Genomic DNA, 20,753 nt, shown 5'->3' with positions numbered 1-20,753 from the left:
CTCAGGTTAAGGGTTTGAGACCAGCCTGACTAGCCTGGTGAAATCCCATCTCTACTATAGGCATGTGCCTGATTTAGGGGTCTATAGAACTTTGAACTTGAGAGAGATGATTTAGGGTACATGTGGAAGAAATTTCTAAGCAGCAAAGTATTCAAGATTTGGCCTGACTGCTTCTAACCGCATATGCTCATATGCATTTGAGAGATGGTCTGAAGTTAGAACTTACATTTAAAAAGAAAGCAGAGCATAAAAGTTTGGAAAATTTACAGCCTGGCCATGCAGTAGAAAAGAAAAAACCAAGGCTGGGTGTGGTGGCTCAAGCCTGTAATCCCAATACTTTGGGAGGCCGAGACGGGTGGATCACGTCAAGAGATCGAGACCAACCTGGTCAACATGGTGAAACCCTGTATCTAATAAAAATACACACAAAAAATTAGCTGGGCATGGTGGCGTGTGCCTGTAATCCCCTCTACTCCTGAACCCAGGAGGCGGAGGTTGTGGTGAGCCGAGATCGCGCCATTGCACTCCAGCCTGGGAGTAACAAAGAGCGAAACTCCGTCTCAAAAAAAAAAAAAAAAAAAAAAAAGAAAAGAAAAAACCATTTTCTGGGGAGGAATTCAAAAAGGCTACAGAAATTTGCATGAGGAGCTGAATATTAATAGCCAAGACAATGGGGAAAATGCTTCCAGGGCATTTGAGAGACTGTGTCAGCCCTTCCCATCAGGAGGCCTAAGAGAGAAAAATAGTTTCACAGGCCAGGTTCAGGGCCGCACTGCTCTGTGCAGCCTCAGGAGCACCATGCATTGTGGCCACTCCAGGTCTAGTCATGGCTTATGTGAGCCAAAGTATAGCTTGCGTCGTTGCTTTGGAGGCTACAAGCCCCAAACGTTGGCAGCTTCCATGTGGTGTTGGGCCTGCAGGTACATAGAAGACAAAAGTTGAGGTTTGGGAGCCCCTGCCTAGATTTCAGGGAATGTATAGAAATGCCTGCATGTCCAGGCAGAAGTCTGCTGCAGGAGCAGAGCCTTCATGGAGAACCTCTACTAGAGCAGTGCAGAGGGAAAATGTGAGGATGGAGCCCCCACACAGGGTCCCCACTGGGGCACTGCCTAGTGGAGCTGTGAGAAGAAGGCCACCATGCTCCATAACCCATAATGGTAGATCCACCGACAGCTTGTGTCATGCACCTGGAAAAGTCACAGGTGCTCAACGACAGCCCTTGAGAGCAGTCATGGGAGCTGTACCCTGCAGAGTGACAGCGGCAAAGCTGTCCAAGACTTTGGAAACCCACCCCTTGCATCAGCATGCCCTGGATGGGAGACATGAAGTCAAAGATTATTATGGAGCTTTAAGATTTAATGATTCCCCTCCTGGGTTTCAGACTTGCATGGGGCATGCAGCCCCTTTGTCTTGGCTAATCTCTCCTGTTTGGAATGGGAGCATTTACCCAGTGTCAGTACCCCCGCTGTATCTTGGAAGTAACTAACTTGTTTTTGACTTGTGATTTTACAGGCTCATAGGTGGAAGGGACTTGTCTTGTGTCAGAGACTTCAGATTTGGACTTTTGAGTCAATGCTAGAATGAGTTAAGAGTTTAAGAGACTGTTGGCAAGGCATGATTGGCTTTGAAATGTGAGAAAGGACATGAGATTTGGGAGAGGCCAGGGGCAGAATGATATAGTTTGGCTCTGTGTCCTCACTCAAATCTGCTGTTGAACTATAATTCACAATGCTGGGGGAGGGACCTGGTAGATGAGTGGGTCATGGCAGATTTCCCTTTCAATGTTCTTGTGATAGTGAGTTCTCATGAGATCTGATTGTTTAAAAGGGTGTAGGACTTTCCCCTTTTTGCTATCCCCTGCTGCCACGTAAACATGTGCTTGATTCCCCTTCACCCTTCTGCCATGATTGTAAGTTTTCTGAGGCCTCCCAGCCATGCTTCCTGTATAGCCAGCAGAACTGAATCAATTAAACCTCTTTTCTTCATCAATTACCCAGTCTCAGGTAGTTCTTTGTAGCAGTGTGAGAACAGACTAATACAAACACATATTGTTTAGAGGAAAAATTTCATTAACACAGCACAGTAGAAAATACCACAAATGCCTTTTGATGGGGTACTAATGAAATCTGGAAAGATTTAGAAGGTGGAGGCATCATGTTTTCTGAAAGTAGGGAGAAAATAAGAGGCTAAAAAGTGTTTGAAAATGTGCATAAAAAACAGTTTGAGCTCAAGATGCCGCTCCTACCTTGTTTTGCCAGGTGATTATCAACTCAAAACAATTCCCACAGGAAATGAGACGCAATATCTATTACTAAATAGAACTTGATACGCTATTTGGGTACCCTGGGCCTGGAGGAGGACAGAAATAAGATAGAAAACTAAAAACAGGATACTAAGTAGAAGTCTGAATAAAAGGGGATGAACTTCAACTCCTATCCCACCATGCGGTGTGCCCCTGTGCCTGCTCCCCAATAATGGTAGCCAGGCTTATATCCCCCATGCTGACTAGAACATCCTTCTCTAGGGAAATCATAGAGCCCTCTGGTGAAATTACACTTCTCAATGACAAATTAACAGGCACTGATATTTAGGGTCCCCAAAACAGAAACTAGGTGACACTCTAAGCTTCTAACTCCAAAGTCCCTGGACTTTAGTTGTAAGCCGTGAGCAGATTTGACTTCAGATTGTCTCCCTTGGGTAAAATACAGTGGTCTCCCCTAATTCAAACTTTTACTTTCCGTGGATTCAGTTAACCTCAATCAACCTTAGCCCAAAATAATTAAATAGAAGTGCTCACTTTGGCAGCACATATACTAAAATCGGAATGCTACAGAGAAGATTAGCATGGCCCCTACACAAGGAGACATGCAAATTCATGAAGCATTCCATATTTTTAAGAGAAGACACAAACAGATGGAGAAACATTCCATGCTCATGGTTAGGAAGAATCAATAACATGAAAATGGCCATACTGCCCAAAGTAATTTACAGATTCAACACTATCCCCATCAAGCTACCAATGACCTTCTTCACAGAACTGGAAAAAAAACCACCTTAAACTTCATATGGAACCAAAAGACAGCCCACATAGCCAAATCAATTCTAAGCAAAAAGAACAAAGCTGGAGGCATCACACTACTGGACTTCAAACGATACAACAAGCCTACAGTATTCAAAACAGCATGGTACTGGTAACCAAAACAGAGACATAGACCAATGAAACAGAAGAGAGGTCTCCAGAGGCAACACCACACATCTACAACCATCTGATCTTTGACAAACCTGACAAAAACAAGCAATGGGGAAAGGAGTCCTTGTTTAATAAATGGTGTTGGGAAAACTGGCTAGCCATGTGCAGAAAGCAAAAACTGGACCCCTTCCTGACACCTTACGCTAAAATTAACTCCAGATGTATTAAAGACTTAAACATAAGACCTAACACCATAAAAACCCTAGAAGAAAATCTAGGCAAAACCATTCAGGACATAGGCATAGGCAAGGGCTTCATGACCAAAACACCAAAAGCATTGGGAACAAAAGCCAAAATAGACAAATGGGACCTAATCAACTCCACAGTTTCTGCACAGCAAAAGAAACAGTCATTACAGTGAATCGGCAACCAACAGAATGGGAAAAAATTTTTGCAATGTACCCATCTGACAAAGGGTTGATATCCAGAATCTACAAAGAACTAAAACAGATTTACAAGAAAAAAACAAGCCCATTCAAAAGTGGGTGAAGGATATGAACAGACACTTTACAAAAGCAGACATATATGAGGCCAACAAACATACGAAAAAAAATACTCATCATCTCTGGTCATTAGAGAAATGCAAATCAAAACCACACTGAGATATCATCTCACGCCAGTTCGAATAGCGATCATTAAAAAATCTGGAGACAACAGATGCCAGAGAGGATGTGGAGAAATAGGAACACTTTTACACTGTTGGTGGGTGTGTAAATTAGCTCAACCATTGTGGAAGACAGTGCGGCGATTCCTCAAGGACTTAGAAATAGAAATCCCATTTGACCCAGCAATCCTGTTACTGGGTATATATCCAAAGGATTATAAATCATTCTACTATAAGGACACATGCACACGAATGTTCATTGCAGCACTGTTTACAATAGCAAAGACTTGGAACCAACCCACATGCCCATCGATGATAGACTGGACAGGGAAAATGTGGCACATACACACCATGGAATACTATGCAGCCATAAACGATGGGTTAGTGTCCTTTGTAGGAATATGGATGAACCTGGAATCCATCATTCTCAGCAAACTGACACAAGAACAGAAAATCAAACACCACATGTTCTCACTCATAGGTGGGTGTTGAACAGTGAGAACACATGGACACAGGGAGGGGAGCATCACACACTGGGGTCTGTTTGGGGGAAATAGGGGAGGGACAGTGGGGGGTGGGGAGTTGGGGAGAGATAGCATGGGGGGAAATACCAGATACAGGTGATAGGGAGGAAGGCAGCAAATCACGCTGCCATGTGTTTAACTATGCAACAATCTTGCATGTTCTTCACATGTACCCCAAAACCTAAAATGCAATAAAATTAAATAGAAAATTCCAGAAATAATTCGTATGTTTCAAATTGTGTGTTGTTCTGAGTAGCTTGACAAAACCTCTTTCATCCTGCTCTGTGCCACCTAGGACACAAATCATCCCTTTGTCCAGCATATCCATGTCATCTACACTACCTGCCTGTCAGTCACTTAGCCTTCTCATTTATCAGACTGACAAAACACAGAACATACACGGTTTGGTACTATCTGAGGTTGCAGGCATCCACTGGGGGTCTTGGAGCATATCTCCCATGGATCAGCGGGACTACTGTATGCACTGTGTGTGGGAAGAAATGGTCTGGTGACCAGAACATACTATGGTAGAAATACTCTGTAGAAATATTCTATGTGCTCACCACAATGTGGGGAAAGGTGTATGTCAAGCTTCCCTTTAAGTTAGGTTAGGGTTGTATAATTGATTTCTGGGCAACGGGAGTGTACAAGTGACTTCTAACACAAAGGTTCACAAACTTTCCTAACTGCAGCATCTGTAGTACCATGGCCATTTTTCCACACTGCTCCCAGGCAAAAACAAAAACAAAAAAAATGGTTAAAACTATCAATTCTATTTGCTAAGTAGTTCCAAATTACACATAGTAGTAGTTCGTGATGTCAATAGTTGCAGTTGTGTTCGTCTGAAGATTTTAAAATACCCTGGGAAGCCTGCGTGAGATCTCTACAGTGACATGGGAAACCCTGGCACCTAGTTTGAGATTCATGCATGGTTGTAGGCTGGTGCTTAAAAACGGTGTACAGTGCTCCAGTTCTTCCTTTCCCTGCCTCTGGGACGTTGGAAATCACATGTTCCACATAGCATGGCTACAAAATACGGGAAAGCAACAAAATGCTGGAAAGCTCCCTGGGGAATAAACCTTCATTCAGTTAAGCTACTCTGATTTGTTGGGTTCTCTGTGGCTAACATCACTAACTGCAACTCAGTGTGGTAGTCATTTAAGGCTAGTGAGAAATGGAAATGCAAACAGTGCCACATTTCACAATTTTAAAAACGGAAGCAGAGTCAAATAATTTTCCACTAAACGTATCTTTATTTTGATAGAACTACAATTCACTTTAACCACTGCATCGCATAGGACACTGTTGTATTGTAATGCTTGTACAAGAACGTGCATTATTACTAGTGTTACACGTAAACATGTCTCCAATCTATTCAGTATCAACAGACTGAGTTCACATGATTTTTTTTTCTATGCACGGATATAATATCATAATGTGTTTACTTGGATATTTTATGCAGATAGCACAAGATAGAGTATGCCTATGCAAACAGCACAAGTTACAGTGATACCTATGTAAATCAGAATCCTAAAATGAGATACTTAATATTTTCATTATAATTATCTTCTAGGTTAAAAAATATGAAAAAATATTTAAATTTTAAACAAAGGCATTTTACTGAGGCAGATTCAGTGCAGATGCAGAAGCTGGTACTACAATTGGCACAGTCAAGGAAAAAAGACTAGAAGACAGTATAGTGCCCACTGAATCATGAATAGCAATTGCAATTTACTGCAGCAGAGCAAAATGGAAAAGTTGTTTGTTGTATTCAAAACTGTTAAAGATACATAGCAGGTAATACTTAAGACAACATTTAAGACAATTTTTCAGCAACCATTTAGTGAGTTTGAGTCAAAAAAGAATCCACAAAATTAGTCATATGAACTGAGACTTAAATTTCTAACAAAAACAATTTAAACAGCTTTTAATGGGGTCTGAGTTTGTAAACTTGGCAAGCTATAAAATAGCTTGCTTCTTACACATGCATGTACAAAAAAGAACCTTAGATGGAGAGATGAAGACAATATCACTTTAGTTATCGTAATTTAGAAAATTATGAGGAAAAGACCTTAAGAGACAATCACAAAAATTGAAAATTTCAATGAAACCATTGAACAATTTTGCTCTTGGATATACACGAACAAAATATATTTTTGCTTACAGAATATATGTATTTTTAATAATATCAAAGACAAATTCAAAATTTGAAAAATTTCTAGTTTTTAGCTTTAGAGAATTGTTTGATCCAAGACACTGCCCAAAGAAAATTATGGGTATATTCTGTCTCAAAGAACCTCCAAATTTACAATGTTGACTCATGCAAAGGCAATGAAATGTGATTCACTGCCTAAAGGCTCCAACTCATGGCAAATATTTTTGACAATCTTCCATCTGTCAAAGAATTTCAGCTAGAGACAGAAAAGTTAGTTACTATCATGAGGATGGGGCTCCAGCTATGTTAAGTCAAAAGACCATCCATGTTGGAATTTTAAAGCAAGAAGGTAACTTTTCCTTCATGGCTTTATTCTGTTGCATAATACATACTGAAAATATCTGTGTTCAGTTTTCTTAAGCAGACTCCAAGAAAAGTATCATGGATACAGATAATTCTCCAGTACATATGCAAAAAAGCTATAGAATGTTGACTTTATGAAACTTCTGGAAAAAAAGATAATGTATCTAATAATCTTGTCTTTACCAATGTTACTTGGATGACTTACAAAAGAATTGTATAAAGATATCCTGTACTAGAAAATCTAATTCAAGATTTCCTTGAAACGAAAATGCTTACCAAATACTCAAAGACAAAAACCAGCACTGTGATTCACATTCTCTCCCAGTTTCTAGTATCACACTACATATAAATAAGCTATATTTGAAGCTCCTAAATGAGAAAAACTTGTGATCTAGATAGGTAAAAGAATTTATTTACAATAGAAACATTTCATAATATAAATGAAACAAAATAACTTACACAAAGGAGTCAACATGTAGAATATATTAATGTAATAAATAACAGTGTAAATGGCTGCAAAAAATAAGAAAAATCTGAAGAATGGTATGTAGTATTGATATTATAGAATGCCTCATCAAATTTGATACTAACAAACTGAATTGATAAGTTACTCAATTTACTTAAAAAGTTTTGAAAGTGATATACTTTTGCCTCAATATTAAATGAATTTTTCTAATAAAAAGTTTTGTTTATGTGGATGCAAATAAAAAGAAAAACTGGGGCTGGATGCAGTGGCTCACACCTGTAATCCCAGCACTTTGGGAGGCTGAGATAGGCAGATTGCCTAAGATCAGAAGTTTGAGATCAGCCTGGGCAACATGTTTAAACCCCATCTCTTCTAAAATGCAAAAAATTAGCCGGGCGTGGTGGTATGCACCTGTAATCTCAGCTACTAGGGAGGCTGAGGCAGGAGAATCACTGGAACCCAGGAGATGGAGGCTGCAGTGAGCCAAGAGTGCGCCACTGCACTCCAGCCTAGCTGACAGAATTAGACCCCATCTCAAAAAAAAAAAAAAAAAATTGGCTGATTCAGTTATTGGAAAATTAAGTATATTTAGAACAACAAAGTAAGTTTGGAAGAACTATGTGAATCTACTTATCAACTCTACGTTTTATAAATCTAAATGTGAGTTAAGTATTACAAATGAAAATTTGGTGTGTAGACTAAGATGTGCTGTAACACATTACACACCAGATTTTGAAAATAGTGCAAAAAATAATATAAAATGTCTCAATAATTTTTTACATTGATTACATAATGAAATATATTATGGCATGGTGGCTCATGCCTGTAATCCCAGCACTTTGGGAGGCTGAGGAAGGTGGATCACAAGGTCAAGAAATTGAGACCTTCCTGACCAACATTGTGAAACCCCGTTATCTACTAAAAATACAAAAATTAGCTGAGTGTGGTAGTGTGTGCCTATAGTCCCAGCTACTCCAGAGGCTAAGGCAGGAAAATCGCTTGAACCAGAGAGGCAGAGGTTGCAGTGAGCCAAGATTGTGCTACTGCACTCCATCCCCCAACCCCCAAAAAAGAAATAATATGGATATACTGGGTGAAGTAAAATATATATATATATATATATATATATATATATGATTTTTTTTTTTTTTTTTTTTTTTTGAGACGGAGTTTCGCTCTTGTTACCCAGGCTGGAGTGCAATGACGCGATCTCAGCTCACCGCAACCTCCGCCTACTGGGTTCAGGCAATTCTCCTGCCTCAGCCTCCTGAGTAGCTGGGATTACAGGCATGCACCACCATGCCCAGCTGATTTTTTGTATTTTTAGTAGAGACGGGGTTTCACTATGTTGACCAGGATGGTCTCAATCTCTTGACCTCGTGATCCACCTGCCTCGGCCTCCCAAAGTGCTGGGATTACAGGCTTGAGCCACCGCGCCCAGCTAAAATATATTTTTAATTTTACCTGTTTTATTTTCTAAAAGTGGCTACTAGAAAATTTGAAATTACATATGTGGCTCATATTATATTACTAGTGGATGATGCTGAAGTACCTCAAACATTCCAATCAGCTTTTTGAAGGCCTGCTCTTAAATATGAATAGACAAAGATCACTAAAGGTTTCAGAAAAGCCTCCCATGTGAGAGACAGAAAATGGGCAAAATTTCCAACTCAACGGAAACAGAAATAATGCAGGGAGCAGAATAACACAGAAAGACACTATGCTCAGAGAAAAAATATTTCACCCATGAAACCAAAAATTATGAAAATGGAACAGAGAATCAGAAAATGCACCTGGAAATAAAAATATGACAAAAGAGATAAAACATTTAATAGTAGAGCTGGAAGATAAAGTTGAAGAAATCTTCAAGAAAGCAGGAAAAATCAAAGACATGGAGAGAGTGACCCAGGAATCCACCTCTTCACCTAGATAATAATTACATAGGTAGAAAATTCCTAAAGTGATTATTTTGGGGGCACACAAGTCCATCAGAACACTTGTAGCTTCTAGGGGAAATCCTGACTGATAAATTGCAGTTAATATTGGCAGATTTCAGCCTTCAGTGAAGTAGCAACTACCCATTCTCATCCACTCCATGGCAGGCAGCTGTGGAGAAAGAACCCCGCATTTCTGGTTCATCATGCTGCAGCCAGGGTGGACAATAAACGCCACTTCCTCCAAATGTCAGGGTTCTGATTCCAGATATCTACTTCTGATCACAGAGGAAGAGCAGACACAGAAGAGCAAGCTTCCATTCTCCCAACCCCCAACTGGTTAAAGAGGTTTCCAGGGGAAAAAAGGGATGACACCTGTTTCTCTGGACATTCAAAAAACTGTATCTAGGAGAATTTAGAAAGCCATTGCCCCTGCCCAAGGAAAAATACAGGCTCTGAAAAGAAAATTTTAGGCATTCAACACAGGCTGATCCCTAGCACGGAGATAGCCCATGACAATACAACAAAAACAAAAAACACACAAAAAAACAAAAAATACCCAATAAACCCTGGGGGAAAAAAGAATCCAACTTCCAGAGCTGCCACATTATAAAATTCAAATGTCTACTTGTCAACAGAAACAATCACAATGCATACAAAGAAACAAAGTATGGACTGTTCAAAGGCACCAAATAAACCAACAAAAAATGGACATGAGAAATACCAAACATCGACTTGCTAGACAGACTTTAAACCAACTGCCTTAAAGATACTCAAAGAGCTAAACGAAAGTTCTCATTGTGTTGACAGATCGAAAGAGAAAATGAAGAATATTCTTCAGAGCTGAAAAAAAAACACCCAGGAAATACGTATAATTTGCCATTACCTTAGAAGGCAAGGGTCGACATTACAAAAGGACTACAAACATTTAGAAAATCAGTGGGGAACCCTGCCACCACCACCACCTATCTACAGGTAGGTTTAGCAAAGCTTATAGTTTATTAGAGTGGTCTGATAATCTACAAGGGAGAGAGACCTGAGAACTCCAACCTGGAAGAACCTCTCAACATCAGCCTTCATTAAAAAGACTCGGAGAGCCGGGTGTGGTGGCTCAAGCCTGTAATCCCAGCACTTTGGGAGGCCAAGGCGGGTGGATTCCAACATCAAGAGATCGAGACCATCCTGGTCAACATGGTGAAACCCTGTCTCTACTAAAAATACGAAAAAAAAAAAAAAAAAATTAGACCGGGTGCGGTAGCTCAAGCCTGTAATCCCAGCACTTTGGGAGGCCAAGGTGGGTGGATCACGAGGTCAAGAGATCGAGACCATCCCAGTCAACATAGTGAAAACCCGTCTCTACTAAAAATACAAAAAATTAGCCGGGCATGGTGGCAAGTGCTGTAATCCCAGCTACTCAGGAGGCTGAGGCAGGAGAATTGCCTGAACCCAAGAGGTGGAGGTTGCGGTGAGCCAAGATCGCGCCATTGCACTCCAGCCTGGGTAACAACAGTGAAACTCTGTCTCAAAAAAAAAAAAAGAAAAAAAAAATTAGCTGGGCATGGTGGCACGTGCCTGTAATCCCAGCTACTCAGGAGGCTGAGGCAGGAGAATTGCCTGAACCCGGGAGGCGGAGGTTGCAGTGAGCCAAGATCGTGCCACTGCACTCCAGCCTGGGTAACAACAGTGAAACTCTGTCTCAAAAAAAAAAAACTCGGAGAAAGATATCTCACCAATTTCTCAGAGTGAAAAACACTTTGCTTGGAAATCACAATTTAATAAGCACCAGAGGATTCATTCACAGAGGAATCTCACAGGTGTTCTGCCTGTGAGAGCAGCTTTCTTAGTTCAGACCTTTATAGACACTAACATTTCCACACAAGGGAGAAACCCTAAAATGTGCTATACTTTATGAAAAGTATGTTGACAGCATGTTTTCAGAATCGTAATTTCTCCCCATTGATCAAGAAGTTCCACATTTGATAAGCTATTCTGAGGGGAAAACAAAACAAGAGCAAAACAAAATTAAATCTTTATTCGTACACCCCCACACACAGAGAACCTCCAGTGTCTCTCTATTGCACTGACAATAAAAAGCAAAAACCACTCTATAGAACTGAAAGGTCTTGATGGTGCAGGTTCTGAACTATGGCAACAAGCACTGCAATTGCTCCTATCCCCACCCCAGAGACATACACCAAGACAAGTTATAATCAAGCTGTTGAATTCCAAAGACAAAAGGAGAATCTCAAAAAGTGGCAAGATAGAAGCAACACATCACATAAAAGGGATCCTCTGTGAGACTGTCCACTGATTGCTCACAGAAACTTTGGAAGCTAGAAGGCTGTGGCATTGTTACACTCACAGTGCAGAAAGAAAAAAAAAAAAAACTGTCAACTGAGAATTCTATATCCAGCGAAACTATCCTTCAAACAAAAATTTAGCAATAAAAGGAGATTACTTTAACATAATAAAGGTCAAATTTGAAAAGACTACAGCTAACGTCATACTCAAAAATACAAAATTGAAAGCATTTCAAGAAAAGGCACAGATGCCTACTCTTGCTACTTCTATTCAACACAGTACTGGAAGTCCTAGCCAAAGCAATTGGCAAGTTAAAGCCATCCAAACGAGAAAAGCAGCAGCAAAAATTATGTGCTTGCAGATGCCATAATCTTATATTTAAAACTCCCCAAGATTTCACAAGACACTGTTATGACTAAATAAATTCAGCAAAGTCACAACATACAAAAATCAACACCCAAAACTCAGCTATGCTTCACTAACAAAGAACCGTTGACAACAGCATCAACAAAATACTCAAGGATAAGCTTGACCAAGGAGGCAAAAGGCTTGTACAATGACATCTATAACATATTGCTAAAAAAATTAAAAGATTCCACAAATACATGGAAAGACACCTTATGTTCACAGACTATAATGTTTGATATTGTTAAAATGTCCACATTACCCAAGTGGTCTTCAAATTCAACGCAAGCCCAATCCCCGTGATATTTTCCACAAAAACAAACCATCCTAAAATTCATGTGAAATCTTGAGGACCGCTGAAGAGCCAAAACAACCTAGAGAAAGAACAAAGTTGGATGCCTCACAGTTCCTCATTTCAAAAACATATTACACGAAACACAATGTAATCCTGATTACAAAACATTACTGGAGTAATCAAAATAGTATGGTACTGGCATAAAGACAAACATATAGAACAAAGGAACAGAGTAGACAGCCAGAAATAAACATACATGTATATGGTCAAATGATCTTTGACAAGACTGCAAAGAATACATGATGCGGAAACCATGATCTCTTCAATAGATGAGGTTCGGCAAACTGGATATTCACATGCACAAGACTGAAGATGAATTCTTCAGCATACATAAAAATCAAAATGATTACAAGACTTAAATAAGATCGGAAACTATAAAACTCCTAGAACAGGAGAAAAGCTTCACGACATTGGATTTAGCAATGATTTATTGGGTATGACAACAAAAGCACAAGGAACAAAAGAAAAAAATAGAAAAATTGAATTTCACCAAAATTAAAACCTTTTTTCAAAGGGCATTAAAAACAGAATGAAAAGGCAACCCACATAGAATGGAAGAAAATATTTGCAAATCATTTATCTGGTAAGTTCTTTACATATTCTGGATATATAAAGAATTTCTACAGCGCTACAACAAAACCAATTATAAAATGGACAAAGGACTTCAATAAACATTTCTCCAAAAAAGATATACAAATGGTCAATAAGCACATAAAAAGACAGTTAACAGCACCAATCACTAGGGAAATGCAAAACAAAACTAAAATACTTCAAACCCATTAGTATGTCTATTATAAAAAAATATATAGAAAGTAACAAGTGTTAGCAAGGGTGGGGATATTAAAACCCTTGTACATAACTGGTAGAAAGTTAAAATGGTATAGCTGTACTTCCTCAAGTTAAACGTACAATTATCATAAGATCTAGCAATTCCACTTTTACATGTACACTTAAAAGAACAGAAAGCACCACTGATTAGAGCAGTGCTATTCTTGATAGCCAAAGTGGTGGAAACAATTTAAATGTCCATTGGCAGATAAAAGGATAAAATGTGGTGTAGAAGTACAACGGAATATTATTCAGCCTTAAAAAGGAATTAAATTCTGATACATGCTACAACATGGCAGAACCTTAAAAACATTATGCTAAGTGGAATAAGCCACACACAAAAGGACAAATAGTATGATTCCATTCATACCATGTACTTAGAACAGTCAAATTTGTACAGTCAGGAAGTAGAACAGTGGTTACCAGGGGCTTGACAGTTACTGTTTAAGGAGTACAGAGTTTCAGTCTGAGATGATGAAAAAGTTCTGGAGATGGATAGTGGTGATGAATGCACAAAATGTGAATCTATCTAAATGCTACTGAGTTATATAACCAAAAAGTGTTTAAATGGTTAATTTTATGCTATATGTATTTTACTACATTAAAGAAGAATTCTAAAATAAATAAATACAAGTGAATTTATTGACAAAAAACCTTGCCTTGTCCTGTGACATGAAAAAAAAAATTATACAAGCTCATTAAGACCAAACATTATTTAAAGCAAGAACTTCATTTTAAAGTAAAATGTGTCAACGTTCTTACTAAAAGCAATCCTGTAAGGAATCAAAAGATGTTTAAAGTCTTTTGATAATCTGACTTAATCCAAAAATGAATTTAAATATTTGGGTGATGGGCCTGACTGAATGTCCTGGAGACAATTACACAGACTTAGCTACTGAAATCAACACTTTGATAAATATTATCCAACAGAGTTTGAGGCTGCCCTCTGTAGCTAGGACATGGTATTCAGAAAGTTTATATTGGATAAAGGACTTATATCCAGAATAAAAAGGACTACAACACAGTATCATCAACCCCATTTTTAAGTGGACAAAAAAATCTGAATAAGTATTTCACTAAGATAGATAGATAATGGCTGAAGAGCACATAAAAGATGCTTTGACCTTATTCATCACCAGGAAATCAACATTAACACCACAAAGGAATATCACTTCAAACACTAGGATGAGTATAATTTTAAAAAAATTAAAAATAAAATAAACAATGACTGGCAAGGTTGTAGAGAAACAGGAACCCTTGCACATTACTAGTCAGATGTAAGACAATGCAGTCACTTTGGAAAATAATTTGGCAGTTTCCTAAGAAAGTTAAACTAAAATTTACCTTACGATTTAGCAACTCCCCTCAGGTATCTGCCTAAGGAAAGTGAAAACATGCCCACACAGGGTTGCACACTAATGTTCAAAACACTTGCATACCAATGTTCAAAGCAGCAACATTCCTGAAAGGCAAAAACTGGAAAAAACTCAAATGCTCTTCAAATAGTGAATGGACAAAGCAGCCACATAATGTAATATTATTTGCAATAAAAAATAGGCCGGGCGCGGTGGCTCAAGCATGTAATCCCAGTACTTTGGGAGGCCGAGGCGGGTGGATCACGAGGTCGAGAGATCGAGACCATTCTGGTCAACATGGTGAAACCCCGTCTCTACTAAAAATACTAAAAACTAGCTGGGCGTGGTGGCACGTGCCTGTAATCCCAGCTACTTAGGAGGCTAAGGCAGGAGAATTGCCTGAGCCCAGGAGGCGGAGGTTGCGGTGAGCCGAGATCGCGCCATTGCACTCCAGCCTGGGCAACAAGAGCGAAACTCCATCTCAAAAAAAATAAATAAATAAAGTACATGTTACACTCATGTTACAACATGAATGAACTTAAAAAACACATTAATGAAAAACACAAGATCACATACAGTAACAAAATGTACAGAAAAAGACAACCCTAGAGACACAAAGTAGACTGATTAGTGGGTGCCTGGGATTAGAGGTTGGAAGGAAGATTAACTGTAAACTGGAAAAAGGAATCTTACTGGGATGATGTTCTAAAAATATGGATTATGGTAATGGCTGCACAACTCAGCAAATTTACTAAAACTCACTGAATTGTGCACTTGAAATGGTTTTAATGATATGTAATTTGTACCTCAATAAAATCATTTTTAAAAAAATTTATAATCCAGACTCCTAACAGATACTAGGATAAAACCTTGTTATGAATGTTAGGGAGTCTAAGAGTAATCCTGGAACAAGCCTCTTCTCAAGACTTACATATTTCTTCAACTCTTTCTATAAATTATACCTTTCAGAAAATAAAACTTAAACCAGCCTTTTTCTCTTTTCAGAAAAATACTTAAATCATTATGAATGATTCTCATAATAACTATTCCTTTCATGGCTAGAATGTGATTGGTTGGGTCCACTTAGCAATAACAATGCAGACCAATTTATCACACGGCAGTATTTAAACTGCAGGCTTGCAGTTGGGGAGGCACCAGGACAAAAACCTTCTCCCAGAGGTAGCATTTCACACCTACATACATTAGTCACAGTAAATGTTCCTGAGTCTAAGATCAGCCTTAAGGATCGCTTTACTTCCATAAACCAAGAGTTTTCTGGTTTAGTTCTCTTTTAGAAGGAGAACTAATAGGAGCTGCCTACAATTTCAACTTTAGGAACTTATTTCTAGACCACTGCTCAGTTCATGGGGTTCCTCCAGAACCCTATGACCTAAACCCCAAAACTCACTCATTCAGGGGCTTAAGTTCCTTTTTCAGTTAGAAATTATTATTCAGACTCCACCAATGAAATTTATAAGGAATAATCCACCAATACCCGTATATTCCATTCCTCTGAGGTCTAATTTCACAACAGAAAACTTAACTGAAAATTTTTTCTGTATCAATTCTATATTCTTTCCCTGAACTTTACTTGCTATCAGTGGGGTCTCTCTAGATTTTAGGATATCTATCCTCCAAACGGTAGGGATTATAACAGAACACTCCAACACCAGAAATTCAGGTTATATACATAAGAGAACTAGGTTAAATCAGAAAGTAGATTCCCCATCAAAAGGTGGCAGCTGGTGCCCAGGACCAGCTGAGTGCTTTACAGAAATGTAAGCAGACTGTTGTTAGCCCTTATAGTTTTTTTAAGACAAGCCTTGTTTTTAATATGAAATGCCCTAATTTTAGATACTGGTAACAATGTGTACATACACACACACACACACACACACACCCCACCACACCCCAAGCAGACAAACTGTTAGAACAGCTTTTAACTGTTGCCATACAGAATGTTTACACTCCAATTGGAAAAATACATACTTGCTGCAGGTAAAATTTTTGAGTAGAATTTTTGCAGATCAAAATCCATCCAGAACAGCTCTGTTTCAGCGCACTTTCTTTCCCCCAGTCCCCATCTATTTTCCTAGGACTGTTAAGTCTCACAGAGGAGACGGCTCAGGTGTAAGCTCTCTGGCTTCTGTCTCCTTGGCCAATGCCCAAGAGAAAAAGAGCTCCCTTGTCCAATCAAAATACTCCCTGAAGGAAAAGTCATTTGAGCTTCACTGACCCATTCTTAAGTTATAGCATTTGAGGGATTCCTGCATGGAGTTTTCCAAAAGTATACTGCATTCTCATTAAGCTAGAAGTCCAGCATCCTGGGAACCAGGCATGGGAGTGTACCCGTAATGCCAGCTATTCAGGAAACTGAGATGGATGGATCACTTAAGCCCAGGAGTTCAAGACCAGCCTGGACAACACAGTGAGCCTCGATCCAAAAAAAGAAAAACAGAAAAACAAAACAAAAAAATCCAGCATCCTGAATAGGAGTATTTTCCACTAGAGAAACTTGAAAATAATGACAAACCAGAAAAACAACTTATGTCCACAGCTTCAGAGATAATCAGGAATACCAAAAAAAACCAAAAAACAAAAAACAAAAACAAACAAACAAACAAACAAAAACACAACTTAACTAAAAAAGGCAGAAATCATTAGTCTCATCATTTCATTCTGCTGGTAAAGAAACTGAAAGGTCAAATTACTTGTCCAAGGTGTACACAGCAAGTTGGTTGGCAAACTGGGACAGAATCCAAGTTAGCTGACTGCAGTCAAGTTCTCTTTCCATCAAACTACCTGGTAGTAGAAGAAATCAGAGGGAAATTCCCTGAAGAAAAGAATACTTCCAATTCAAGTTTGGCCTCAGAATCATTTCGCATTCTTCACTTTCCAGTGACTTAATCAACTAATTACTGTTTACCAGCCATTGCCATCCTTGAAAAGAGGGATGAACGGGGAGAAGAATTTTTCCTAGCTGCCATTTTATGAAAGTTGCAGCTACTGATCAATTTTGTAATAGTTTACATCCCAGGGCTTCAGTAACTGACAATCTGAACTAAATCCCCCCACACCTTACCGTAATTCCAGGATTATTCTGAAGAATGAAATCCCCGATGTCTAATGAGGCCTGAATTACTTTTAAATGTCTTCTCACATTCATTACATTCATATTCTCTCCTTCCAGTATGAATTTTTAGGTGTTCTACAAGGATTGAGCTTCGACTAAAGGTTGCGCCACAATAATTACATTCATAGGGTTTCTCTCCTGTATGAATTCGGTGGTGTTCGTTAAGAGATGAACTCTGACTGAAGTTCTTCCCACATTCTTTACATTTATAAGGTTTTACGCCAGTATGAATTCTCTGATGACGACTAAGGAGTGAATGGGTTGGGAAGGCTTTCTCACATTGGTTACATTTGTACGGTTTTTCTCCTGAATGAAGTCTTTGGTGATAAATAACAGATGTAAAATGGCTGAAAGTCATTCCGCAATCATTACACAAATATGGTTTTTCTCCGGTGTGAATTCTCTGATGCCGGGTAAGGCATGAATTCTGTCTAAAGGCTTTTCCACATTCACCACATTTATAGGGTTTCTCTCCAGTATGAATTCTCTGATGTTTGGAAAGGGATGAGCTATGACTGAAGGATTTTCCACAATTGTTACACGTATAGGGTTTTTCTCCAGTATGAATTCGCTGATGTTGAATAAGAGATGAACTGTCACTGAAGGGTCTCCCACAGTCTTTACATTTATAAGGTTTTTCTCCAGTATGAATTCTTTGATGTTTAATGAGGTGAGCACTTAGGGTGAAACCTTTCCCACAATCATCACATTTGAAGGGTTTCTCTCCACTATGAGTTCTATGATGTGGTGTGAGCGATGAACTATCACTAAAAGCTTTTCCACACTCATTACACATATAGGGCTTTTCTCCAGTGTGAATTCTCCGATGCTTCGTGAGTGAGGCACTATAGCCAAAGGCTTTTCCACACTTACTACATTTATGAGTTTTTTCTCCAGTCTCATTTCCCTCACCCTTATTTAAGGCTGCTTCTTGACATGAATCTTTCCGACATTTCTCACACATAGGGATTTTTCTCCTAGAAAGAGTTGACCTCCGAATAAAGATTATCCCACACTTACTGCATTTTTGGGATCTATCCCCCAAAAGAATCTTCTGACGTTTCTGATGTTCAGTAAGAGCTGAAGAGTGACTTAAGACTTTCCCACTGTCATTACATTTCCGTAACTTTTCTCCAGCAGTTTTCTCCTTGCGGTTCAGAACAAGGTCTGAGTGAAAACTGAAGGGTTTCTTGCTTTCATTATACTTCCGAGATTTCTTCCTCAAGTAGACTCTCAGATGTTTCATTAAGTCTGAAGGTTCTTTGAAATTATGTCCAAAGGGCCTTTTATCTGGGTCAGATTCCTCACCCCTATTGCCTTTCCCATGAGTTTTCTTTTGTGTGACTTTTCCTTTTGAATTTCCCTGATTACCATGCTCCTCCTCTGATATGCCACAATATTTCTGGAATTCTTCCATCAGGCCATCATCATCACCCCTGAGGCATCTTTCTATTATTTTATCTAAAGCTGATTCATCTAAAAGAAATAAGAAATAGAATATTTCCTGATTCCAAGAAAAGAAGCTGTATTTGGGTCTGAAATAGGAACACATTAATAATTATAAGGAATACAGTTTGGATGGTTCTCAAAAAGAGCTTTATAAAATAGAAAAGGAAAAGGTAATAATGAGAAACAATGTAAACATACGGGCTAAGAAAAATATTGAGAAAGGTGGAAAGTTTGTGCTTTATAGTTAGATGCAAGTTCTCACCCTCATTTTCAATTTCTGTAAGAGGTTCAAACCTATTCTCCCTATATCCAAACTTTTCTCTTTCCAACAATGATAGCACAAACATTTGTTGAGTATTTACCAAATGCCAGGTCCTGCATCAAGCACGGTGTTAATACAAATAACTACAATACTTACAAGCACGATGTAATACAAATAACTACAATACTTACTTGATTACTGTACTTAATCTTCACAACAACCCTATGAAGTAGGTCTTATTATCATCCCGGTTTTATGTATGTGACAACTGGGCACATAGAGTGTTAAGTAGTCTATCCAAGGCCACAAGTATAATATGTGATAGAGAAAGATTTTTAACTTAGTCTGAGTTCAAAGACCATGCTCCTGATCCTTATATCACCTCTCCCCAAAGCATGCAACACTAATTTTGTTGAAAATGTTAAACACATCACAGATATACAACACCATTAATATAGACTTTCAAAGATTACCACAAGTTGGCCCTATCAGCCTTATGGATATACTAATCAGGCATCCCTTTCAAGTCTCTCCTACAATGCTGCAGTTCCAGTACTATTCTTCTGATCTTAATACTTACTGCTACCTAGAATGCATTCCCACAGCACCCTCACTGTCATAACCATCAATGAGACAGGGCCCGGGGTTCAAGTCCAATGATCTCCAGAGACTTCTCTAATACCATACTCTCACTGATTATGCTCTTCTCAAAATTTTGAATTTGCTAATTAACTACATCCTTTTAACCATGAGATCACACTGTTACTTTTATAAAACTATTTTCTTAACAGATAAAACATAAAATTACTCAAAATCATATTACCTAGAAGCTAACTAATGGCTAATACACAATTCTGTGTATTTCCTTCAATGTTTTTTTTTTTTTTTTGAGACGGAGTTTCGCTCTTGTTACCCAGGCTGGAGTGCAATGGCGCGATCTTGGCTCACTGCAACCTCCGCCTCCTGGGTTCAGGCAATTCTCCTGCCTTAGCCTCCTGAGTAGCTGGGGTTACAGGCACGCGCCACCATGCCCAGCTAATTTTTGTATTTTTTTTTAATAGAGAGGGGGTTTCACCATGTTGACCAGGATGGTCTCGATCTCTTGACCTAATGATCCACCCGCTTCGGCCTCCCAAAGTGCTGGGATTACAGGCTTGAGCCACCGCGCCCGGCTATTCTTTTCATTTTATATTGTTACTCTTTCATTTATAATTATTTGCCATTACACTGCTAATATTTTTTAATTTTTTTTATTTTTAGAGACAGGGTCTTACACTCTTGACTGGGCTGGAGTGCAGTGGCATGATCACAGCCACCACACCTCACTTTTTTAAATTTTTGAGACAGAGTGTCACTTTCATTGCCCAGG

General features: G+C 38.8%; 1 protein-coding gene and 1 non-coding gene across 2 annotated transcripts in view; one reads left to right on the top strand and one right to left on the bottom strand.

Annotated features, from left to right (window-relative positions):
* Window positions 1-2,789: 2,789 nt before the first annotated feature.
* On the top strand, window positions 2,790-2,895 carry LOC120366446 (U6 spliceosomal RNA). Its single transcript, XR_005581111.1, has one exon. It is a non-coding gene; the product is annotated as a U6 spliceosomal RNA (small nuclear RNA).
* Window positions 2,896-5,608: 2,713 nt separating this feature from the next.
* ZNF483 (zinc finger protein 483) overlaps window positions 5,609-20,753 on the bottom strand; it is a 30,045-nt gene continuing 14,900 nt past the window's right edge. The window contains exon 6 of the mRNA XM_074395169.1: window positions 5,609-19,149. Within this exon, the coding sequence (XP_074251270.1) occupies window positions 17,636-19,149 (1,514 nt within the window). The 3' untranslated portion in view covers window positions 5,609-17,635. The remainder of the gene's footprint in view (window positions 19,150-20,753) is intronic.

This window comes from Saimiri boliviensis, chromosome 2 (genome assembly GCF_048565385.1).
Source record: "Saimiri boliviensis isolate mSaiBol1 chromosome 2, mSaiBol1.pri, whole genome shotgun sequence".
Lineage (NCBI taxonomy): Eukaryota > Metazoa > Chordata > Mammalia > Primates > Cebidae > Saimiri > Saimiri boliviensis.
This window is presented reverse-complemented; position numbering and strand designations above follow the sequence as displayed.